Genomic DNA, 26953 nt, shown 5'->3' with positions numbered 1-26953 from the left:
GAGGAGTGAAGACAGTATAGGGGTAGTATATGTCGATGTTTCTGGCAGTGGTTAGACTTTTATTATTTGTTACTGTGTGCTGGATCTGGTTGTGATTGGTCACAGTGCTCACATGGTACAGAGCCACTCTCATTGGCTTTGTATATTCATTCATTAAGCTACACTGTCCAATGGACAGAGCACTCACATTGTGTTGGCGCACGCACTAGAATACACAGACAAGCAATTAAAAGTCGTTCATCCGTTTATGTCCAATGGCCAGACGGCCGGCGGTTCAGTTCTGACAAAGTCATTGACGAATAAACAGACCCATAGCAGAAATGTAAATGTTGCTCCGGTCCATAGGGGGCGCACAGGTGTCAGAGCTGAACTGAGTAAAAGATTTGGATGGTCTTTGATTTCAGAATTATTTTGTTGCCATGATTCATGGTAGAAGTGTTTGCAGTCCTCATACATGGATGATTTTTCTGATTGCAGGTGTCACAGTCACGCGCGGTCCTAGCCCTCTCCTGCTTCATGTAGAGCCCCGCAGACCCGGCCCAACTGTCCAGACGCTTTGAACGATGGGAGAGAACGATGACGAGAAGCAGGGCCAGGCCGGGCAGCTCTTCGAGAACTTCATCCAGGCCACCACATGTAAAGGAACCCTGCAGGCCTTCAACATCCTCACCCGGCAGCTGGAGCTGGACCCCCAGGACTACCGGCACTTCTACAGCAAGCTGAAGTCCAAGGTGACCAGCTGGAAGGCCAAGGCCTTGTGGAATAAGCTGGACAAACGCTACAGCCAGAAGGACTATAGGAAAGGAAAGGCATGCCTCGGCACCAGGGTAAGGGAACTCCCATTATTTGTAGACCTTGGGCGGATCTACCATATAAAACAGCCCTTCCTTCATAGATCGACTCGCTGGAAAGCTGATCTAGACATGACTCTTACCAGACAAGATGTTGCTGGTCACATGGCTGAGCCTTGATTGGTTCATTGGAAAACAAAGGGAACACACAACAGGAAATTACATCATAACCATATAGTTCCTTCATATCACGACCCCCCCCCTCACCACCATCACAGCTCCCCCTCCTTTACATCAGTGTCCTCAAACCCTCTTCACATCAAAGCTCCTCTGGATTTTTTCTCAGTGCTCTCAGTCTCTCCTTCACATCACAGCACCCCCCTTGTACATCACAGTACCCCCTTTACATCATATCCCCCTTGAAATCACATTCCCCCCTTTACATCATATCCCCCCTTGAAATCACAGTCCCCCCATTACATCATATCCCCCCTTTACATCATATCCCCCCTTGAAATCACAGTCCCCCCTTTACATCATATCCCCCTTGAAATCACAGTCCCCCCCTTTCATCATATCCCCCCCTTGAAATCACAGTCCCCCCCCTTTACATCATATACCCCCTTTACATCATATCCCCGCTTGAAATCACAGTCCCCCCTTTACATCTTATCCCCCCCTTGAAATCTCAGACCCTCCTTTACATTGCCTCTTTTTACAGCAGTGTTCTTAACCCCCTCTTCATATCCTAGTCCCCCCTTCACTTCAAAGCTCCACTACCCTTTTTCATTCCTCATTCTCCCCTTCACAATCACAGACCCCCACTACATCAACCTCCCCCCCTTTTTAGTTCATGCCCTCCCTTTACATAAGTGTCTTCAGTCCCTCCCTTTACATTACATTCCCCCTTTTATATCACTTTCACTTATTCGCAGCAGTGTTCTCAGCCCCTCCCCCTTCACATCACAGCCCCCCCTTTAGGAAATTATGTCATAACCATATAGTTTCTTCACATCACAGCCCCCCCCCCCACACACACACGTGCATACACACCACCATCACAGCTCCCCCTCCTTCACATTAGTGTCCTCAAACCCTCTTCACATCGAAGCTCGTCTGTTTTTTTACTCAGTGCTCTCAATCTCTCCTTCACATCACAGCACCCCCCTTTTACATCACAGTACCCCCTTTACATCATATCCCCCCTTGAAATCACAGTCCCCCCTTTACATAGCCTCTTTTTACAGCAGTGTTCTTAGCCCCCTCTTCATATCCTAGTCCCCCCTTCACATCAAGGCTTCCCTACCCTTTTGCATTCCTCATTCTCCCCTTCACAATCACAGACCCCCACTACATCACAGTACTCCCTTTACATCATATTCCCCCCCAGGGGCGGACTGACAACTCATGGGGCCCCTGGGCAATAGGGGATCATGGGGCACCTGTGTCCTTGCCCAAACTCAAAAAAGCCTATGAAAAAGGTACCAGGGGCATCTCATGGTGCCCCCTACTGACCCCGGGCCCTCGGGCAGTGCCCGAGTTTCCAAATGGTTAGTCCGCCCCTGATTCCCCCTTGAAATCACAGTCCCCTCCTTTACATTAATTTCCCTTTTTTCTGCAGTGTTCTAAGCCCCATATTCATATCATAGCCCCCCCTTCAAATCAAAGTTCCCCTACCCTTTTTCATCAGTGTCTCCCATTCACATCACAGACCACCATCACACCCCCCCTTTTTAGTTCATGGCCCCTCTTTTTACATCTGTTTTCTTGGTCCCTCCCTTTGCATTACATTTCCTCCATTTACATCACTTTCCCTTAGTTACAGCAGTGTTCTCAGCCCCTCCCACTTCAGATCATAGTCCCCCCCCCCCTCCTTTACATCAGTGTGGGGGGATCCGCAAAAAGTAGCGCAGGCATGATGTTTAAAATTGCACTGCACCAAACTGCATGGTAGCAGCCACGTATGCTCTTGCACGGCGGCCACGTATGCTCTTGCATTTGCTAGATGCGTGGGGGTGCCATTACGAATCGGTGACACCCATGTGCATCTGCAGAAGGCAGCGTGTTTCCTTGTGGTGCCAGAAACTGAGCACTTTTGCGTGCATTCCCATACCGCAACTGGAGCGACGCGTTTCGCCACATCTGACGTCCTCTGGGGCACGTCATAGTGTGTTTGCTGCTTTTTCTTTATTTATTTGAACACTGTATTTTCACCAAAGCACAGTTTATGCATTTGTTTTTAGGGCTGGTTCACACCATAGAAACGCAGTCTCATTCTGGATGCATTTCCGAAAAGCACGTTTTTGACATATTACGTAACTTTTTGATGCATTTTTTTACATGCATTTTTGATGCTTTCCAGTTCAATTTTCCTTCCTCTCTTTTTCTTCAATTTAAAAATGGCCATGTGCGTTCCTGTGCCCCGCTGCCTTTTTTTATGCGTTTTACTGCGTTCCAGTGCAGTTCTGTGCAGGAAAAGTGCAGCCTGTTCTACTTTTTTTTTTCTGCAACTGAAACGCACCGGAACTGCAAGCGCTGATGTGAACTGTGACATTGACAACCAGATCACCTACTTTCTGTGCATTTTGGATGCAGAAAAAAAGCAGCTGAAATGCATGGAGTGTGAACCGGCCCTTACTGTTGAGCTTCTTATGTTTACTGCCGTGCATTTTGGCCTGTTTGTCCCGCATTTTGCCATGTGCGGAAATGCGTGTGTTCTGGCCGCGTTCTGAGGTGCCATTAACAACATCGGTGCAGTTTCCTAATTGAAATATCACCTGAAATCTCATCTAATGAATGTGAATGTTGGTGTCTTAACCCCCCTGGCGGTATTCCCGAGTGTAGCTCGGGGTAAAGTTTCAGCACCACAAGCGGTAACCCCCCCGAGCTACACTCGGGAATACACTGCAGCGTTGCTCCGGGATCCCTCCAGCACTTACCTTGTCCTGCGCTCCCGCGATGTCCCCCCTGCAGTGTCCCCTGTAATCTCCAGCCGATGCCGGCATCCGTCTTCCAGGTTCCGTTCCCTGCGACGTCGGGACGTACGGGGGACGGAACTGGCGGGAAATTTAAAAATGTGAAAACGTGACATTCACTAAATACACTAAAATCACATAGTATAACATTCCTGTATCCAACCATTTCACATACATTTTGTCCCGAGTGCTTTGTCCGGCGCCCTGCCTGCATTTTTACTGTTCTTTCTGCCTGGAAACTGAGAAACGTCCATGGCGTCCAAGAAGCGTCCCTTTAGGTCAGACGCGGTTTTAGATCAGCTAGAGAACAGCGATAGTAAATCAGAACCACTTGCAGAATTGAGTGATAATGATTCGTGGGGGAAATTCCTCATCAGACACTGAAAACGATTCTGCGACTGAGCTCAGCGATGTGCGAACTTGGCGCTCTATTTCACATTTCAGTGTTTTTGGTTTGATTATATTATTGAATTACATTTATTATTATTATATTATTATTTTTTATGAGTATTTATTATATTATTTATGATTTTGTGTTTCAAATTTTATCATCCCCGGGATGTTTACTAGACTCTTGTTCGGACAGATTTCAGTGAGTTATTCCTAAGAATTACAGCCTACAATAAAAAAACGACATATTTCCATGCAAAAAAATGTACCGCTTTGAGCACAGAAATATGGACATAATCAGACCGCTAGGGAGGCTACCACATGCGATTTGCTGCAGTGCGATTTCTAAAGTAGTTTTCGCATGACTTTTTCTGCAGTTTATTACGATTTCACGTACATAGAATAGAATGGAAATCACACTGCAAATTGTAAGAAATTATTGAAAATCTTCAACAAGTCTCAAAAAAGTCTTCATAAATTGCACCTGAAATTGCGCTGAAATCACACACAAATCGTGCGATTTTAAATTGCAGTGTTGCGACTGGTGACTAAGGCTGAATTCACACTTGCACATTCTGGGAACATGGATTTCCCCACGTGTTCTGGGAATGTGTGAAAAATGCGTGAAAAAAAAACGCAAGATGCGCATGTGATGCTATTAATGATTAATGGCAGCCCAAACACAGCTTGCAAATTTTGTCATGCAGCCAAAATACACGGTAAAAAAACACATGGAGCTCAACGCCAGAAAGGGTCCTGGAGCTTCCTTGGCTGCATTTGTCACATGTAGGGCTGCCCTATGCTGCCATGCACAGTAAATTCATGACAAACGCAATGTGTTAATGGGGGCTCAATCTTCAAGGAAGAATATGCAGGCAGACCTCGGTTTACGAACGCCTCGGTTAACATAATTTTCAGTTTACGGATGATAATCCATTGAAAATAATGCCTCAGTTTTTTTTTTTACTTTTTTCTGAGCACCGGAACGGATTAATTGGTTATCAATGCATTTACAAATTTTGTTTTAATCATGTCCCTGTACAGTATTTATGCCTTTAAAATGCACTTTATAAAGAGTTTTGAACAGATAAAACTTTTTTTTTTTTTTTTCTGACCTCCGGAACTGATTAATTGGTTTTCAATGCGTTTACGATTTTTTTTTTAATCATGGCCCTGTACAGTATTTATGCCTTTAAAGTGCACTTTATAAAGAGTTTTAAACAGATAAAATACTTTTTTTTAAACTTTTTTCTGACCTCCGGAACGGATGAATTGGTTTTCAATGCATTCCTATGGTAAACGGCCTTTTCAGTTTACAAATTTTTCGCAATATGAAAAGTCCCACAGAACAAATTAAATTCCTAAACCGAGGTACGCCAGTATCTAGAGGATGGCGGGAAGGCACAGATCTTTAGTTTGATGGTGTAATCCTCTTGCGTTTCTACCTATGATAAATGCAAATAACAGGGAGAAGCTGCTAACATCCAATCATATACCAAATGATCAAAATAAAAGAGGATAAAAAGGAAATGCGTTTTTTATTGCATATATTATTTGTTTGTTCATTTGAGATATATATATATATGTATGTGTGTGTGTGTGTGTGTGTGTATATATGTATGTATGTATATGTGTTTGTGTGTGTATATATATACAGTGGGGATCGAAAGTTTGGGCACCCCAGCTAAAAATTTGTATTAATGTGCATAAAGAAGCCAAGGAAAGATGGAAAAATCTCCAAAAGGCATCAAATTACAGATTAGACATTCTTATAATATGTCAACAAAAGTTAGATTTTATTTCCATCATTTACACTTTCAAAATAACAGAAAACAAAAAAATGGCGTCTGCAAAAGTTTGGGCCCCCTGCAGAGTTAATATCTTGTACTGCCCCCTTTGGCAAGTATCACAGCTTGTAAACGCTTTTTGTAGCCAGCCAAGAGTCTTTCAATTCTTGTTTGAGGTATCTTTGCCCATTCTTCCTTACAAAAGTCTTCCAGTTCTTTGAGATTTCTGGGCTGTCTGTCACGCACTGCTCTTTTAAGGTCTATCCATAGATTTTCAATTATGTTGAGGTCAGGAGATTGTGAAGGCCATGGCAAAACCTTCAGTTTACGCCTCTTGATGTAATCCCCTGTGGATTTCGAGGTGTGTTTAGGATCATTATCCATTTGTAGAAGCCATCCTCTCTTTAACTTCAGCTTTTTCACAGATGGCATCAAGTTACCATCCAAAATTTGCTGAAATTTTATTGAATCCATTTTTTTTTTATGCCTTTTGGAGATTTTTCCATCTTTCCTTGGCTTCTTTATGCACATTAATACAAATTTTTAGCTGGGGTGCCCAAACTTTCGATCCCCACTGTATGTGTATGTATATGTATATGTATATATGTATGTATATATATATATATATATATATATATATATATATATATATATATATTAGTGTGTGTGTGTATGTGTGTGTGTGTGTATATATATATATATATATATATATGCATTTTCCTTGATTTGAGTCCTAATTGTTGGACATATCACTTATTAGTCCCCATTTGGACTAGTTTATATATATTTTTTATATTCTATTTTTCATTGATATCCACCATCACTTCAGATCCCACTCAGGATCTATTCACTTTTGTACCATACTTTTTAGTATTGGTTCACATATCTCTGCTATTACCATCATTGTGATGGTTTAGTATCCACTTTGTTCACTTCTGGATCCATTGAGGATCACGGTTAGGTATCTGAAGATCCCGGGAGGATCAGGTCACATTTACATTCTTTGCACGTTGTGTCACTTTATATATTGCTTTTCCATTTATTTATATAATGTATATATTAGGTCATATTATGGGATTTGTAGCTTTGGAGTAGCGCTGCATCATTTCCTTTTTATCCCTTTTTATTTTATTTTGACAGATCTTTAGTTTGCTTCAATAACATCCTAACGTTTGGCGTGTTGCGGTACGTCGCCGCCACGTCGCGCCATTTCACAGGCTATGACTGCCAGCCAGGCGTCCAATTACCTCCTTCGCTTCCATTTATGTAGAAAGTATAAAACATGTCAATACGTCGGATCGCCTCGCAGCGCCTGCGGATTTCACAACATCTTTTCCAGAATTCGGCCAAACGTTGAACATGCATTTTTTTGGAGTTGAGTCACCTTCTCATGCCGATGGTAGGAATACATCATCATCATTTCGGGGGGGGAAGTCAATCTCAGCCGCTTAGACTGGTTCCATCTTGCCTGCCCGGGACGGCACGTCAGCCCTTAACGGGTCACTTCGTAGTCGCTTCATCATCTGGAGTGAGCGGTTGACTCAAGCAGACACTTTGTGTGTTTTAGAAAGTACATTCCTCCTCCTGAACGTAATCCGTGTAAGCTCGACTTCCTATTACTGTAAGGAGAACTGTTTGTCAAGGTCCTCAGTCAGGTTGGCAGAGACAGGACGGGCAAAAACAAAAGAACGTTTAAAAGGAACTCTGGACACTTTCATTTCATTATATTCCCCAGTAGCCACTAAGAATATGCGTTCAACCCTTGCAAACCCAGATATTACCTTGTCAAAGTAGCAGTGACATCGTCGCGGGGCTGTACATAGCCTGTGCAGAGATCGGAGCTGCGGGAATAAAAAATGGTGTTGGACCCTTCCATAGTATATGCCAGATCCTTATCCTTGATGAGGGCCTGGTATGGATGTGAAGGGGGGACCCCACACACACAAAAAAATAAAAAATAAAGGTCGGGATCCCCCAAACATGCATGCTAGACCCATAATAGAACATACAGCCTGGCAGGCAAGGAAAGGGATACAGTAGGGGTGATTATTGAGTCTGCCCCCCCATGCCAGGCCACGTGTTCTCAACATTGGGAAGATACCTTGCCAAGTGGGCACCCCCTGTCACAGCACCATGTCCCCATGTTGATGAGGAAAAAAGGGTCTCTTTCCCACAACCCTGGACCATTGTTGAAGGGGAGACCCTGTACGATAAGGGGCCCCCAGATATTCAGCCCCCTGTCACAGCACCACCATGTCCCCATGTTGATGAGGAAAAGGGCCTCTTTCTCACAACCCTTGACCAGTCCTGGAGGAGGGGGGACCTGTATGATAAGGTGGCCCCAGATATCTAGTCCCGTGTCACAGCACCACCATGTCCCCATGTTGATGAGGAAAAGGGCCTCTTTCTCACAACCCTTGACCAGTCCTGGAGGAGGGGGGACCTGTATGATAAGGTGGCCTCAGATATCTAGTCCCGTGTCACAGCACCACCATGTCCCCATGTTGATGAGGAAAAGGGCCTCTTCCCCACAACCCTGGTCAAGTGTTGGAGGGGAGACCCTGTACGATAAGGGGCCCCCCAGATATCCAGCCCTGTCACAGCACCATGTCCTCATGTAGATGAGGAAAAGGGCCTCTTCCCCACAACCCTGGACCAATGTTGGAGGGGAGACCTGTACAATAAGGACCGGCCAGCTATCCAGCCCCCGTCACAGCACCATCATGTCCCCATTTTGATAAGAAAGGGGAAAATTTTAACAGGTACCATAATGCGCATTAACACACTAGTGTGTGAATGACCCCCAAACCTAGGAAAGAAAAATGTGGAATTACCCTTTAAATATTCTGGTGGTCCCGGGTAGCGACTCTTGGAAGACATAATTCATGTAGGAAGAAAAATCTCCATCTCCTCTATAGATTTATGTTTAAATAGAAAGCGGGAGGGCGCGTAGGGTCGAGATCGCAATCTAAAGACAACACTGAGGCTTTTGTGTTCCCGGACTTCTGGAATTAATATTTTAGGGGAGTCGCGTTTCTGCGAAATCTCACCGGCAAATCTGAGATGGCCTTGGGCTCGGCGCTCTGGATGCGAAGAACGCGAGCGCACCGTTCCAAAGGCGCGAACAAAACTCCCCCCCCGTTTACACGGATGTGACTGTATCTGATGGGGAACAATGTGAAGATTGTCCGATCCCGCGTCCACTGACATCAACGAGATAATTCAATGAAAACGATGATGCGTTTTGCACCGTCTGAGCGCAGCAAGAAACAGAACGTCTTATGTTACTCGTGCGCAACTTATTCCCTGTGAAGGTCATTTATATTATCATTTCATTATATTAAATCTAACCACCAGCCATTTTTTTTTTTTGGCCAAAGTTTGGAGACCCGTGATGTAGACCTTAAGTGGTTGAAGACTTCACCTGAAAAAAAGGTGAAAATGGTATTTATGGTTGACTTGGCAATTGTTTTATGATACAGAGGACACGGCAAACCAGAGGTCATCCGGTTAAGTTGGCCATGCACCAGAAGAATTCCATTTGAACATTTGAAATGAGAGAAGATCTTCCATTAAAGCTTTTTATGGTACCATCATGGACTCGACGAATTTGTAAGGAAGCCCTACAAAATGTCCTATGATTGCCTTCCCAATGTTTTGGGATGCTCATGAGCGGGAGCGTATTTACCCTAAGGCAAACAAGGCACTTGCCTAGGGTAGAATTTTTCAGGGGGGCAGCACCTCCCCCCCAGAAGAAGGGATGAAAGAAGGGACATGTGGGAACCAGGTGGGATCCAAGAGAGGCTACATGATGGTGTATGTAGAGCCTGACTCTCATTCCTGGGGATGTCCGGAGCTGTGAAGATGAGTGTCTTTCTCTTTATCTCTGGGGGGGTTAGTGGAAGGCTCTTCCAGATAGGGGGCAGGGGTGTTGTTGGTCAGTGTCACACTCTCTCCGCTGGAGGGGGAAGAGGGGGGTTGGTGTTGGTTTTTGTCCGTGTTGCCTAGGTTGGCAGAAAACCTAAATACACCACTGCTCATGAGCAGGGGTGGACTGACCATTCGTAAACTCGGGCACTGCCCAAGGGCCTGGGGTCAGTAGGGGGCCCCATGAGATGCCCCTGGTACCTTTTTCATAGGCTTTTTTGAGTTTGGGCAAGGACACAGGGGCCCCATGATCCCCTATTGCCTGGAGGCCCCATGAGTTGTCAGTCCGCCCCTGCTCATGAGCATTGGAATTTTTTTCGGTCAAGAAAAATTCTTCACCGGAATGAAAGAACTAACTCTCCAGCGCCTCAGCAGAGGGGTCAACACCAGGAAGAAACCAGGGAATCAGATGTACTAATGTCCTTGGAGTAAAATCTTGGTGATGCAGTCCTCCTCAGACAGGGAGAGCAAACCAGGCCAACCTCACCACCATTCGGACACTCTACCATTAGGTTGGGCCATCCCAGTGGTTTTATAGGCTTTTATATGCACCTCGTTTTGTGAGTATGTTTGTTTTCTGTTTTTCCAATTTTAAGTAAACCTTGGATAATGCGCTAGGTGTTTGTGCCACATGTGTGCTTCTTTTTCCAAGAAAAATTCTTCATCCTGCTCCTTTGATTTTCCCGTCATTGTTTTCAAAAAGGAACGTCAGCTTGACCCCATTCGCTATTAGAAAATACACTTTCTTGTATCAACAGATAAGGCTGGTGGTGGCGGTGTCATGGTGTGGTGGATCCATTCTGCCTTGTATCAGTGGTTCAGGCTGGTGGTGGTGATGTCATGGTGTGCTGAATCCATCCTGCCTTGTATCAACGGATCAGGCTGGTGGTGGTGTCATGCCGTGGTGGATCCATTCTGCCTTGTATCAACGGTTCAGGCTGGTGGTGGTGTCATGCCGTGGTAGATCCATTCTGCCTTGTATCAATGGTTTAGGCTGGTGGTGGTGGTGTCATGGTGTGGGGGATCCATCCTGCCTTGTATTAACCATTCAGGCTGGTGGTGGTGGTGTCATGGTGTGGGGGATCCATCCTACCTTGTATCAATGGTTCAGGCTGGTGGTGTCATGGTGTGGTGAATCCATCCTGCCTTGTATCAACATTTCAGGCTGGTGGTGGTGGTGTCATGGTGTAGTGGATCCATCCTGCCTTGTATCAATGATTCAGGCTGCTGGTGCTGGTGTCATGGTGTGTTGGATCCATCCTGCGTTGTATGAACAGTTCAGGCTGGTGGGGGTGGTGTCATGGTGTGGTGGATCCATCCTGCCTTGTATCAACCATTCAGGCTGGTGGTGGTGGTGTCATGGTGTGTTGGATCCATCCTGCCTTGTATCAACGGTTCAGGCTGGTGGTGGTGGTGTCATGGTGTGGGGGATCCATCCTGCCTTGTATCAACGGTTCAGGCTGGTGGTGGTGTCATGGTGTGGTGGATCCATCCTGCCTTGTATCAATGGTTCAGGCTGGTGGTGGTGTCATGGTGTGGTGGATCCATCCTGCCTTGTATCAATGGTTCAGGCTGGTGGTGGTGGTGGTGGTGTCATGGTGTGGGGGAGATTTTCTTGGCACCAGCAAGGTGGACCTAATAAAGTGGCCGGTGAGTGTAGAACGTCTTGAAAACACATTTTTCGAACAAAATTTTGGCCAACGTTTCCATCTCCTGTATTCTGATGGGTTTTTTCCCTCCTGATGATGGTTTCTGGTCTACAAAGCGGTCATTGGACCACCCAGAGGAGCGGCGGAAGTCAGTGGCTCGGGACGGGTTCTGCTTATTTTTCTGGGGATTTGAGCAGCTGCTGGTCATTTGTCGTTGAATAATTCATCCTCTTATGTTTCAGCAACAGGGAACTCGATCGGGGATCTCTGATGTTCCGTATTAGTGCGACGTGCAGCAGAGGGAAATGGTGACGGCGTCCCAGCGCTCCGGCATTTTATTTCTCTGTATACCTCATTTGCTGCATAGGAGTTCTATCATCCAAATTCCTTCCATGATTCTGTGTATTAGAATTGTTGTGTCTTTGAAGGATATTTAAAAGCTGAAGTTTAATCTGCTTCTATATTACCTCCCCCCATCAGTGATCCAATTCATTTTTTACTCAACACCTTTTTGTTTTATAACATACCTTATTTTAGATCCAGCAATTTCATCGCTGGATCTCTGTGCTTCTCTACACAATGCTGACAGAACGTGGCTGGTGGGAGCACCCTGCCAGCCTCTCCCACCAGCCATGATCTGCCTGCGCTGCATAGAGAAGCACAGAGATCCAGTGATGACACTGGCTTACTGAAAGCATCACAGCACCCCATCTCAGTACTCCTCTCAGCCCTTATGCAAGCAGTGGGCTGGCTCTTGGGAGGAGTTATGCAAATATCGCCTTGATGGGTGGGTGTCATTCAGAAGTGGGCGTTCCTAGGCAGACTGAACTGTTCCTTCCTGTAATAAAGACCGCCCACTGCTGCTCTCTGCTCTTGTGCATGGTGACTGGTCTTCTCTCCGCCCCCTCCTGTGGTTCTCTACAGGCAGTCTGTAAGCCCCTCCCTCAGCTCTACTCTCTCTCCTTGTGCAGGGTGACCGGTCTTGTCTCCGCCCCCTCCGTAGTTCTCTACAGGCAGTCTGTAAGCCCCTCCCACAGCTCTACTCTCTCTCCTTGTACAGGATGACCGGTCTTGTCTCCGCCCTCTCCTGTAGTTCTCTACAGGCAGCCTGTAAGCCCCTCCCACAACTCTACTCTCGCTCCTTCTACAGGGTGTCCAGTCTTGTCTCCGCCCCCTCCTGTAGTTCTCTACTGGCAGTCTGTAAGCCCCTCCCACAGCTCTGCTCTCTCTCTCCTTGTACAGGATGACCGGTCTTGTCTCCGCCCCCTCCTGTAGTTCTCTACAGGCAACCTGTAAGCTCCTCCCACAGCTCTACTCTCTCTCCTTCTGCAGGATGACCGGTCTTGTCTCCGCCCCCTCCTGTAGTTCTCTACAGGCAGTCTGTAAGCCCCTCCCACAGCTCTACTCTCCTTGTGCAGGATGATCAGTCTTGTCTCTGCCCCCTCCTGTAGTTCTCTACAGGCAGCCTGTAAGCCCCTCCCACAGATCTGCTCTCTCTCTCCTTGTGCAGGATGACTGGTCTGGTCTCCGCCCCCTCCTGTCGTTCTCTACAGGCAGTCTGTAAGCCCCTCCCACAGCTCTACTCTCCTTGTGCAGGGTGACCGGTCTGGTCTCCGCCCCCTCCTGTAGTTCTCTACAGGCAGCATGTAAGCCCCTCCCACAGATCTACTCTCTCTGCTGGTGCAGGATGACCGGTCTTGTCTCCGCCCCCTTCTGTAGTTCTCTACAGGCAGTCTGTAAGCCCCTCCCACAGCTCTGCTCTCTCTCTCCTTGTGCAGGATGACCGGTCTGGTCTCCGCCCCCTCCTGTAGTTCTCTACAGGCAACATGTAAGCCCCTCCCACAGATCTACTCTCTCTGCTGGTGCAGGATGACCGGTCTTGTCTCCGCCCCCTTCTGTAGTTCTCTACAGGCAGTCTGTAAGCCCCTCCCACAGCTCTACTCTCTCTGCTGGTGCAGGATGACCGGTCTGTCTCCGCCCCGTCCTGTAGTTCTCTACAGGCAGCCTCTAAGCCCCTTCCCACAGCTCTGTTCTCTCTCCTTGTGCAGGGTGACCGGTCTGGTCTCCGCCCCCTCCTGTAGTTCTCTACAGGCAGCCTGTAAGCCCCTCCCACAGATGTTCTCTCTGCACAAGCTATGTACAGCACAATGATGATGCCGCCACCGCTGCTTTTACAAGGTAATATCTGGCTTTGCAAATGAACCTGATTCACGCAGAGTGGCTATATATCCTTTGTAGCTGTTGAGGAATATATTTCCATGAAAGTTTTTGTGTGTGGAGTTCCACTTTAAGTAGTCAGATTACAGGTGGATAGTTGTCAGCTGAGCTCTCTCATTTCATGTCAGTATCTGTACGGCTGTGACGAATTCGGCTTACAATTTCCCATTGCCGCCCTTCTCCAGTGACCGGGTTGTCTGCATGCTGTCCCTGTAATGCTCATTCTTTCCAGGCTGTATATGATGAAAGATGATCTGACCTGATGTCACCGAAGAGCCAATCAGCCGCCCCGGGAACTCGCTCTGTAACTGTATCACCCCCCCCCCCCCAGCTCCCCGGCAATATACAGAACCTCAGCACTTTCATTTTTGGATTGAGTTGTCGCTGCTATAAAAAGGATTATCCTGAAGGGGGTAATTCTCCTTACCTGCCAGGATGGATTTATCCGATCGCCCATGAGCGCGGTCAGTTCCACCGGCGCCATCCTGGTCTGGAAAATAGTTTTTTCCCCTAAAGCTGAACTCCAGACAGAAACGTTCATTCAAATATATTCCTCAATAGTCACATAATATAAATCCACTTTGCGTGCAACAAATGCCTTTGCAAACCCAGATATTACCTTGTAAAAGTAGCAAAGCAGTGGGAGGGGCCCAGCAGGCTCCGCCCACCACATGCTGCCTGTAGAGAACTACAGGAGGGGCGGAGATAAGACCAGCCACCCTGCACAAGGGGAGAGAGTAGGGCTGTGGGAGGGGCCCAGCAGGCCCCTCCCACTTATAGGCAACATGTAGAAATCTACAGAAGGGGGCGGAGACAAAATCAGTCACCCTGCACAAGGAGAGAGAGTAGGGATATGGGAGGGGCCCAGCAGGCCCCTCCCACTATAGGCAGCCTGTAGAAACCTACAGGAGTGGGCAGAGACAAGACCAGTCACCGGGCACAAGGAGAGAGTAGGGATGTGGGAGGGGCCCAGCAGGCCCCACCCACTCTAGGGAATCTGAAAACTACAGGAGGGGGCAGAGAAAAGACCAGTCACCCTGCATAAGGAAAGAGAGTAGGACTGTGGGAGAGACACAGCAGGCCCCTCCCACTATAGGCAGCCTGTAGAATACTACAGGAGGGGGCGGAGACATTACAAGTCACTGGGCACAAAGAGAGAGAGTGTAGGGATGTGGGAGGAGCCCAGAAGTCCCCTCCCACTACAGGCAACCTGTAGAAACCTACAGGAGGCGGCGGAGAAAAGACCAATCGCCCTGCACAAGGAGAGAGAGAGTAGGGATGTGGGAGGGGTCTGCAGACCGCTCCCACTATAGGCAGCCTGTAGAAACCTACAGGAGTGGGCGGAGACAAGACAGTCACCCTGCACAAAGAGAGCTGAGCTGTGGGAGGGACCCAGCAGGCCCCACCCACTCTAGGGAATCTGAATACTGCAGCAGGGGGCGGAGACCAGACCAGTCACCCTGCACAAGGAGAGAGAGCAGCAGTGACCAGTCTTTATATCAGGAAGCTCCTGTTACTTTGTATCGTCAATCTTCGCAAGCTCGCCAGCGAGCCGTTATTTTTGTCGTATTAAATAATTGCGTCTTTCACAGGTGGTGGTGCAGAACCGCCTCGTCCGTATGTGTGCCCGTCGCTGGCTCGCCCATAATCCGCCTTCCAGCTCCCATTGTTCAAACATTAGCCGCCACTAAAGCTGAACCGCGTTGCATCACTGACATTTTTGGCGCTCTGCTCTACAAAGGAATGATTTTGTTCCTCGCCAAATGTTTCCAATATAACCGCCGCTAAGAGATGATAGTGTCCTGCCAGCGGCTTTCTGCTGCTCTGGGAGGACGGGGGGGTGTCCCATGACGGTGGGGGGTCCCACGAAAGGGACGTGTGGCATATTTCAATTATCACATCACCCACTGATTGTGTGCGGAGTTTCCAGCCTTGTAGGGAGGAGTGCAGCCAAAAAAATAATCATTTTATTTATTATTTTATTATCATTATTATTATATATTTAATCATTATTATTATTTTATTATTTATTTATCTAATAATCATTTTATTATTTTATTATTTATTATCATTGTTATATTATTATTATATATTTAATTATTATTTATTTATCTAATAATCATTTTATTATTTATTATCATTGTTATATTATTATTATATATTTAATTATTATTTATTTATCTAATAATCATTTTATTATTTATTATCATTGTTATATAATAATAATATATCAATGATAATAAATAATAAAATGATTATTAGATAAATAAATAATAATTAAATATATAATAATAATATAACAATGATAATAAATAATAAAATGATTATTAGATAAATAAAATAATAATTAAATATAATAATAATATATGTAATTATTATTATTTATTTTATTTATTATTTATTTATCTAATAATCATTTGATTTCTGATCAAAGGTAATCAAACCATCCAACAATGCGTTTCAAGGGCTCAAAACGTCCCATTTGTCAGGGCTGAAAAAAACCCCATAAAATACTATATGGTAGATATCTAAATGTGTATAGAAACGTGAGATTATCAGCATAATAACTGAGTTACATATTCTATAAGTCCTTTGTACCCAACAGTGTCTGATTATGTATGTGACGCACTGTTACAATACTGTTACCAGAAAAAAAATTTCTTGAGGCATTTACATAGCCATCATGAATAACTTTTCTTGATGATCATCTCCATCTAGTGGACACAAAATGGTATTTTCCTGAAATACCTCATTTAGAAAAATACTGCATTTTGGCCAATAGATGGAGCTGAAGATCATAGGAAATAAACATTTTAGAAACATTGCCGTGACTGTTCGTGACCGCTGTGCTAATGCTTGAGGCATGATCAGATCGATCCCTACATCTATACTAAAAATATGCAATGATTATGGTTATAAATAGGAAAGACAAATATTTTCCCCCAAAACAACAAATTTAAAAAAAAAAATCACATCTAATAGAAAATAAGATATACCAAGTGGATGCATACATAAATCAAGTAGATGCCTAACCATCCAGTGGCTTGGGAGACACATTTGGCACCTTTTACTGTCATTTGTACATCATACACTACTAGTAGACCAAGATCAGGCTGCCTGATCCGTGTCAGACATTTGTGAACACAGACAAGAACTACACAGGTACCAGGATTTGCATGATCGTGTCATCTCTGAGCCGGTATCTAATCCAGGAAGCAGATGGTGACCCTGGATGATGCCTAAATAAAGATGGCGCTGCGCTTCTGGAGCTGAAAAGCGCATTGAGGCATTTTTTTAAGTTTTGTTTGGATTTAAAGTCAAGATCTGAGCCACAGAAGGCAGCATTACTGATGGTTATGAACGCAAATAGCAATCTCCTCCTCCAGATGTATTGCTCTAGAGTTTCCTGCTATATTTAAAACTTGTTATTGAGACCACTAGGGAAAGGGATAGTTTACAGGATGTAATATATTTATATAGTGTATGTGTGTGTGTGTATGTATATGTATGTATATGTATATATATATATATATATATATAAATAATATATATATGTATAATGATATATTGTATAAAGATTAATTTAACTGAGATTAAAGTATATATTTTGGCAAAATTAATAAGCAATACACCATATTTGTGATGTATAGTCATATAGGTATTACAGATCTGTGCTGAATATATTTTTCTTTAATTACTATTAGTGGTTTTTTATTTTTTATATGTATCCATATATTATAATAAAATATATATTAAATAAATAATAAAATATTAATAAAATAATATTAATAATAAATAATATTAAATAATATATATTAAACATTTTTATATAAATTAACAAATTTATATATATACACACAGGTGAAACTAAAAAAAATTAGAATATCGTTCAAAAGTTAATTTATTTCATTAATGCAACTTAAAAGGTGAAACTAATATATGAGATAGACTCATTACATGCAAAGCAAGATAGTTCAAGCCGTGATTTGTCATCATTGTGATGATTATGGCTTACAGCTCATGAAAACCCCAAATCCACAATCTCAGAAAATGAGAATATTGTGAAAAGGTGGAATAATCTCGGCTCAAAGTGTCCCACTCTAATCAGCTCATTAAGCCATAACACCTGCAAAGGGTTCCTGAGCCTTTAAATGGTTTCTCAGTCTGGTTCAGTAGGAATCACAATCATGGGAAAGACTGCTGACCTGACACCATCATTGACACCCTCCATAAGGAGGGAAAGCCTCAAAAGGGAATTGCAGAAGAAGTTGGATGTTCCCAAAGTGCTGTATCAAAGCACATTAATAGAAAGTTATGTGGAAGGGAAAAGTCTGGAAGAAAAAGGTGCACAAGCAGCAGGGATGACCGCAGCCTGGAGAGGATTGTCAGGAAAAGGCCATTCAAAAGTGTTGGGGACTTTCACAAGGAGTGGACTGAGGCTGGAGTCAGTGCATCAAGAGCCACCACACACAGACGGATCCTGGACATGAGATTCAAATGTCGTAATCCTCTTGTCAAGCCACTCCTGAACAACAAACAACGTCAGAAACGTCTTACCTGGGCTAAAGAAAAACAGACCTGGTCTGTTGCTCAGTGGTCCAAAGTCCTCTTTTCTGATGAGAGCAACTTTTGCATCTCATTTGGAAACCAGGGACCCCAAGTATGGAGGAAGAATGGAGAGGCCCAAGGACCCCGAGTATGGAGGAAGAATGGAGAGGCCCAAGGACCCCGAGTATGGAGGAAGAATAGAGAGGCCCAAGGACCCCGAGTATGGAGGAAGAATGGAGATGCCCAAGGACCCCGAGTATGGAGGAAGAAGGGAGAGGCCCAAGGACCCCGAGTATGGAGGAAGAAGGGAGAGGCCCAAGGACCCCGAGTATGGAGGAAGAATGGAGAGGCCCAAGGACCCCGAGTATGGAGGAAGAATGGAGAGGCCCAAGGACCCCGAGTATGGAGGAAGAATGGAGAGGCCCAAGGACCCCGAGTATGGAGGAAGAATGGAGAGGCCCAAGGACCCCGAGTATGGAGGAAGAATGGAGAGGCACAAGGACCCCGAGTATGAAGGAAGAATGGAGATGCCCAAGGACCCCTGGATGCGTAGCTGGATGAGTAGCTGGATGCGTAGTTGGATGCGTAGTTGGATGCGTAGCTGGATGAGTGGTTGGATGTGTAGCTGGATGCGTAGCTGGATGCGTAGCTGGATGCGTAGCTGGATGAGTAGCTGGGTGCGTAGCTGGGTGCGTAGCTGGGTGCGTAGCTGGATGCGTAGTTGGATGCGTAGCTGGATGCGTAGCTGGATGCGTAGCTGGATGCGTAGCTGGATGAGTAGCTGGATGAGTAGCTGGATGAGTAGCTGGATGAGTAGCTGGATGCGTAGTTGGATGTGTAGTTGGATGCGTAGCTGGATGCGTAGCTGGGTGCGTAGTTGGGTGAGTAGCTGGATGCGTAGCTGGGTGCGTAGGTGGGTGAGTAGCTGGATGCGTAGCTGGATGCGTAGCTGGATGCGTAGTTGGATGCGTAGCTGGATGCGTAGCTGGATGCGTAGTTGGATGCGTAGCTGGATGCGTAGTTGGATGCGTAGTTGGATGCGTAGCTGGATGCGTAGCTGGATGCGTAGTTGGATGCGTAGTTGGATGCGTAGCTGGATGTGTAGTTGGATGTGTAGCTGGATGCGTAGTTGGATGCGTAGCTGGATGCGTAGCTGGATGCGTAGTTGGATGCGTAGCTGGATGCGTAGTTGGATGCGTAGTTGGATGCGTAGCTGGATGCGTAGCTGGATGCGTAGTTGGATGCGTAGTTGGATGCGTAGCTGGATGCGTAGCTGGATGCGTAGCTGGATGCGTAGTTGGATGCGTAGTTGGATGCGTAGTTGGATGCGTAGCTGGATGTGTAGTTGGATGTGTAGCTGGATGTGTGGTGCACGCAGACAGTCTTACATGCGGTGTTACACATCATGTCAGGACAGGATGTCCCGGGTCGCAGCATAAGCCATAGTTTTGTTGACTGTAACCTGGAAACATTCTTTATTTTTCTTACGATAAGTGAGGAAGTTGGCAGATCTAGAAACCCCGTCTGTCTTTTCGTGGCATACACTGTAGACATGGTGCAATTTCCTGGCTGGGATGGCCGGGTGCCCCTCCCACGGCTGATCACTCTCCAGTTACATGGTGACACCGTCTCTCTATGTATGAACACCAGAAGCTTCTTCTGTAAAGCAATGTGCAAAGTGCAATATGTAAAATTTAAAGAGCATCTCGAAGCAAATGGTTTCTGTTTCTAAGTTTTGGATCGAGCCCTAGATTCCGGATCCAGTACCGGGCGGCTGCCTTGCTCCATTGTGAATACAGGAGGTCGGCCACTGGGCACAGGCGTCATTCAGAGATCTCTTTGCATTTTCTCAATGAATGCAAAGCATTCTCTGATTGGATGAAGTTAAGAGAGATGGGGCAGTGACATCATGAACTCCACTTTGTCCAATCCGATAATGCTTTTTATTCATTAAAAAAATGCAAAGCATTCTCTGAATGGCTCAGAGGTCAATCTCCTGTGTTTGGAATGCAGCAGAGCAGCTGCTCTGCACAGGATCCAGAAATTAATGGAGATCACTATAGAGGTGGTGCCTATTTCAGTGATTTCCAGCTACTAAGCAGTGGTCTCCAGACTGCAACCAGTTTGGACCACCAAATGTGGTCCTTTGCTTGCCTTTATCCAGGCCTTGGGGCACTTTTCCTCCCACTGATGCAAGACACTGTTCCTCCCACTGACACCAACAATGGGGCACTATACTTCCACTGGCACCAACGATGGGGCACTATTCTTCCACCGACCCTGACAATGGGGCACTATTCTACCATCGACCCTGACAATGGGGCACTATTCTTCCACCGACCCTGACAATGGGGCACTATTCTTCCACCGACCCTGACAATGGGGCACTATTCTTCCACCGACCCTGACAATGGGGCACTATTCTTCCACCGACCCTGACAATGGGGCACTATTCTTCCACCGACCCTGACAATGGGGCACTATTCTTCCACCGACCCTGACAATGGGGCACTATTCTTCCACCGACCCTGGCAATGGGGCACTATTCTTCCACCGACCCTGACAATGGGGCACTATTCTTCCACCGACCCTGACAATGGGGCACTATTCTTCCACTGACCCTGACAATGGGGCACTATTCTACCACCGACCCTGACAATGGGGCACTATTCTTCCACCGACCCTGACAATGGGGCACTGTTCTTCCACCGACCCTGACAATGGGGCACTGCTCTTCCACCGACCCTGACAATGGGGCACTGCTCTTCCACCGACCCTGACAATGGGGCACTATTCTTCCACTGATCCTGATGACAATGGGGCACTGTTCTTCCACCAACCCTGACGACAATGGGGCACTGTTCTTCCACCGACCCTGACAATGGGGCACAGTTCTTCCACTGACCCTGACAATGGGGCACTGTTCTTCCACTGACCCTGACAATGGGGCACTGTTCTTCCACCGACCCTGACAATGGGGCACTGTTCTTCCACCGACCCTGACAATGGGGCACTGTTCTTCCACCGACCCTGACAATGGGGCACTATTCTTCCACCGACCCTGACAATGGGGCACTATTCTTCCACAGACCCTGATAAAAATGGGGCACTATTCTTCCACAGACCCTGGTAAAAATGGGGCACTATTCTTCCACTGACCCTGACAATTCTTCCACTGATACCAATGATAGGGAACTATTCCTCCCACTGACACCAACGATGGGGCATCATTCCTCCCATCATTGTTTAGAAAATACTAAGACCCCTGTTCTAGAAGGATCCCACAGGTATGGTATGGTCCAAGCTGGACAAATGGTAACCATGTAATAATATCCATACCTTGAATTCTTCTTTAGGATCATAGGTGATAACCTATAAGATATCAAGTGACAACCAACTTAGGAGCCAAGCCCAACAAAATAGAAGAAGAGTGGAACATGACACCAACTTATGGCTAGCATATGTTATGTAATGCATAAGGTGGCATAAGTTGGTGTCATGTTCCACTCTTCTTCTATTTTGTTGGGCTTGGTTTTCTGTGGTGACACCTCCAACATATGATTTTTATTTTTTTTTTGTTAGGCACCGGTATTATATATAATGGAATCCCATTAACCAGATTTAGTTTTGAGCAATTTAGGAGCCAGTTGGACCTCTACCCATGCAAAAAACCCTTCTATGTGACCACATCTGATTTGGTGGAGATAGTTGTAGACCTGTTGAGCTGACCACACGCACCCATTAATTCTATTTCCATTTCCTAGATTGGAATTTTTACATCCTATTTGCTTGTATTTTTGTTCAACTTTCTGGCTTTTTCAAGTCGCTCTAAATTATGTTTGTTATTATTGGGAAGTTGGACATCTTTGTTCAGCTGTATTCACTGTGTGTTTGCAGGAACCTTTGAACCGGCCCTACTCATGTCTTCAGGCAGCTCCGCTCTTCAAAGACCATACAAAATCCACCTGTCCTTCATTTTGGAAGGGGAATTTGGACAATCTGCATCCAATCTGTTGAAGTTATGGATTAGTTTGTTTGGACAGGTTCATTTGTCAGGCTTTGGGCCTCTTAAGCTGAGGGTGACGGGAGGGCGTCCATCTTGCGTGAGGGCAGAAAACAGACCGTCAGCACTTCAGCTTCTGTTTGCTTTCAGTGATTAAGATATTTTGGCAGCTGGGTGTCATCCAGGAATCTGGGTTGGGTCTTCTCCAGAAATCTTCCCTCGTAGAGATCCAGAGACAACAGCTAGCTTGTCATATTTACTATATGAAGGATTAGATTTAAAAAAAGAGCTGCTGTCAAATTAAAAGGCTGGAGGTTTAGCTCTGCACAAAATATTTATACAGTTATCTGTCCTTTAAAAAACAATGAAGTGCATTTGTAAATGTGCCCAGTGTAGGTTCATGAAGGAGTCGCCATCTCGGTAAGTATGGAAGTTTGAGGAGGAGGTTAGGCTAGTTCTGCCCAGGGAAATGAGGGCAAAGCGGGAAGGAAACCTTGATCGAACGTTTCCTTGTCCTTGAAGTTTCATTTAGGGATGAGGAAATCTTGATCGAACGTTTCCTTGTCCTTGAAGTCTCATTTAGGGATGAGGAAACCTTGATCGAACGTTTCCTTGCCCTTTAAGTCTCATTTAGGGATGAGGAAACCTTGACTGAACGTTTCCTTACCCTTGAAGTCTCATTTAGGGATGAGGAAACCTTGACTGAACCTTTCCTTACCCTTGAAGTCTCATTTAGGGATGAGGAAACCTTGACTGAACCTTTCCTTACCCTTGAAGTCTTATTTAGGGATGAGGAAACCTTGATCGAACGTTTCCTTGCCCTTGAAGTCTCACTTAGGGATGAGGAAATCTTGATCAAACGTTTCCTTACCTTGAAGTCTCATTTAGGGATGAAGAAACCTTGACTGAACTTTTCCTTACCCTTGAAGTCTCATTTAGGGATAAGGAAACCTTGACTGAACGTTTCCTTACCCTTGAAGTCTCATTTAGGGATGAGGAAACCTTGACTGAACCTTTCCTTACCCTTGAAGGCTCATTTAGGAATGAGTGGAGGTATTTCACCTCTAGTCCTTTATGTTGACTCTAAAGCTAATCCGAATGTTGACCTTGATGCTAACCCTAACTCCAATACTAACCTTTACTCTACTCCCAAGCTTAACACCCAACTCTAGGGTTAGTGTTAGGATTAGTATCAGGGTTAACGTTAGGGTTAGAGTTAGATGTGAAATATATACACCAATCCTTAAATGAGACATCAAGGTTATAGAAACGGTCAACGTTCCCTTACCCTTACGTTGATATTAAAGTTGTATGCCAACCCAAGTGCCGACCTCAAAGTTGAATGTTAACCCTAATGTTTACCCTGATGCTAGCCCTAACCCTTACACTAACCCTTACACTAACCCTTACACTAACCCTTACACTAACCCTTACACTAACCCTTACACTAACCCTTACACTAACCCTTACTATAACCCTAAAGACATCCCTAACTCTAGTGTTAGCGTAAGGGTAAGTGTAAGGGTTAGTGTAAGGGTTAACATCAGGGTTAGAGCTAGCTGTATGCTTAGAGTTAGCAGCGAGGTTAACATTAGGGTTAGAGTTAGAGGTGAAATAATTCTACTCATTCCTAAATGAGGCATCAAGGGTAAAGAGTCAGGGCTATTATTGGGCTTAGAGTTCGGGTTAGTTGTAGGCTTAGAGTTAGGTTTAGCTCTAGGGTTAGAGTTAGGGGGTTTAGAATCTAGGGTAAGTGTTAGTCTTAGTATCAGATTTAGATTTAGGGTTAACATTAGGGTTAACATTAGGGTTAGGGTTTCCTGTACAGTTGGGGGGTAGCTGTACGCTTAGAGTAAGGGTTAGCTTTAGGGTTAACATTAGGGTTAGATTTAGGGGGGAGAAGGGCTAGATTCTAGGGTTAGAGTAAGTGTTAGTGTTAGCATGAGTGTTAACATTAGGGATTGAGTTAGAGGTAACATTAGAGTTAGGGTAAGTTGTAGGCTTTGAGTTAGGGTTAGCTGTAGGGTTAACATTAGGGTTAGAGTTAGGGGGTCTAGAAGCTAGGGTCAGAGTAAGAGTTAGTGTTAGCGTCAGGGTTAACATTAGGTCTAGGGTTTCCTGTACAGTTAGAGTTAGGGTTAGCTGTAGAGTTAACATTAGGGTTAGAGTTAGGGGGTCCAGAGTCTAGGGTTAGAGTAAGACTTAGTGTTAGCATCAACGTTAACATGAGGGTTAGACTTAGAGTTAACATTAGGTCTAGGGTTTATTGTACAGTTTAGAGTTAAGGTTAGTTGTAGGCTTAGAATTGGCTGTAGGGTTAACACTAGGGTTACAATTAGAGGTCCTAGAGTCTATGAGTTAAAGTTAGGGTTAGCTGTAGGGTTAACATTAGGGTTAGAGTTAGTGAGGCCTAGAGTCTAGGATTAGAGTAAGCGTTAGGGTTAGAGTAAGTGAGGCCTAGCATCTAGGGTTAGAGTCTAGGGTTAGAGTAAGGGTTAACATTAGGGTTAGACTTTCCTGTACGGTTAGAGTTGGGGTTAGGGTTAGAGTAAGTGTTAGGGTTAGCATTATGTTTAGAATTAGGGTTAACATTAGGGTTAGAGTAAGTGAGGCCTAGCATCTAGGGTTAGAGTCTAGGGTTAGGGTTAGTGCTAGGGCTAAAATTAGGGTTAGACTTTCCTGTACGGTTAGAGTTGGGGTTAGGGTTAGTGTTAGGGTTAGCATTATGTTTAGAATTAGGGTTAACATTAGGGTTAGAGTAAGTTAGGCCTACAGTCTAGGGTGAGAGTCTAGGGTGAGAGTTAGGGTTAACATTAGGGTTAGACTTTCCTGTACGGTTAGAGTTGGTTAGTGTTGGGGTTAGTGTTAGGGTTGGCATTACGTTTAGAATTAGGGCTAACCTTAGGGTTAGAGTAAGTGAGGCCTAGCATCTAGGGTTAGAGTCTAGGGTTAGTGTTAGGGCTAAAATTAGGGTTAGACTTTCCTGTACGGTTAGAGTTGGGGTTAGGGTTAGTGTTAGGGTTAACATTAGGGTTAGAGTAAGTTAGGCCTAGAGTCTAGGGTGAGAGTCTAGGGTGAGAGTTAGGGTTAACATTAGGGTTAGACTTTCCTCTACGGTTAGAGTTGGGGTTAGTGTTAGGATTAGTGTTAGGGTTGGCATTACGTTTAGAATTAGGGCTAACAGGGTTAGAGTAAGTGAGGCCTAGCGGGTTAGAGTTAGACTTTCCTGTACCGTTAGTGTTAGGGTTAACATTAGGGTTAGACTTTCCTGTACGGTTAGAGTTGAGTTTAGTGTTAGGGTTAGTGTTCGGATTAGTGTTAGGGTTGGCATTATGTTTAGAATTAGGGTTAGACTTTCCTGTACGGTTTAGCTGTAGGGTTAACATTAGGGTTAGAGGTGAGCCAACTTAAATTCTAATCCAAGTGCCAACCTCAATGTAAAACTGGAACCCTAACCCTAATGCTAACCCTAACTCCAACTCAAATGCTTACCCCAACATCAACCTTAACCGGTGCCCCTAACTCTAACCCCAACCCTTTGTTTTCTAAACAAAGTAATGTGATTGCCGTGTCTATCCGAGGTTTCATCATAGATCTGAAACATGTTCCCTAGCTGGGTACAGCCATGTGCCACTGTCCAGCACTCTCCCTCCAGTACCCGGCTACTTACTCTCCATGTAAAATTCAGGTCTCTGCAACATTTGCCACGTTTATGATACACACACATCCGCAGCGCATTGGTCAATATGAAAGTGAGCCAATAAACCTCATTTGCCTATATGCAACCAAGTGCCAGTGAATGAGACCGGATTCAGGTACCGGAATTTGTCTGGATTCAAACCTATACTATGTACAGTACTTGTTTCTCCAGGTGTGGGGGAACTACAACTCCCAGCAGACCTTCGCCCATACATTACATCTGATGATAAATAACTACAGCTGAGTGTTTCTGCACAAAGTCGCTCTTCCTGCGTCCCGTCTCATCCTCGGTCTGTGGAAGGAGCTCAGCACATCCTGTTCTTTCTGCTGTGTTCATGTTATATTTTTCTGCCGGCTGAAGAGTCCTCTGGGGCGGCTGGGAAAGTGTGACAACCAGGAATCAGAATTTCCACACAGCATTCAAGGGTTCAGCTGGGACAGCCAGTTGATGGAACTATGCTCTGAGAAGTCTGCGGGAAGGTTTTTATTTTCATATTTTGGCCAAGTATGTTGAAGGAAGAAAGATGTTCATGAGCTGGAAAATAGAAATTCACATGTTCAGTGAAAATGTTCACAGAAGGTGACGAAACAATGCTGAGTGTTATTTTACTGTTTTATACAGTTGTGGGACTGAGTAATCAGCAGTGGAAAATGAGTCCTGAATTCTGTACGTAGTTTACCCCTGCGTCCTGCATTCTGTATGTAGTTTACCCCTGCGTCCTGCATTCTGTATGTAGTTTACCCCTGAGTCCTGCATTCTGTACGTAGCGCACTCCTGAGTCCTGCATTCTGTACGTAGCGCACTCCTGAGTCCTGCATTCTGTACGTAGCGCACACCTGAGTCCTGCATTCTGTACGTAGCGCACTCCTGAGTCCTGCATTCTGTACGTAGCGCACTCCTGAGTCCTGCATTCTGTACGTAGCGCACTCCTGAGTCCTGCATTCTGTACGTAGCGCACTCCTGAGT

The 26953-nt window shown here is 45.3% G+C and overlaps 1 protein-coding gene across 2 annotated transcripts in view; it reads left to right on the top strand.

Moving 5' to 3' along the window:
- Nucleotides 1-458: 458 nt before the first annotated feature.
- The window catches only part of LOC149432866 (F-actin-monooxygenase mical2-like), a 252130-nt gene continuing 225635 nt past the window's right edge, over nt 459-26953 (top strand). The window contains exon 1 of one of the 2 annotated variants that reach the window (XM_089664856.1): nt 459-827. In XM_089664856.1, coding sequence (XP_089520982.1) covers nt 564-827 — 264 coding nt within the window. In that variant the 5' untranslated portion in view covers nt 459-563. The remainder of the gene's footprint in view (nt 828-26953) is intronic. The other variant, XM_089664855.1, reaches the window with a different exon arrangement.

The sequence above is a fragment of the Staurois parvus genome, unplaced genomic scaffold (assembly GCF_062004578.1).
Source record: "Staurois parvus isolate SC_StPar_1 unplaced genomic scaffold, SC_StPar_1.0 ptg002073l, whole genome shotgun sequence".
Classification (NCBI taxonomy): Eukaryota; Metazoa; Chordata; class Amphibia; order Anura; family Ranidae; genus Staurois; species Staurois parvus.
This window is presented reverse-complemented; position numbering and strand designations above follow the sequence as displayed.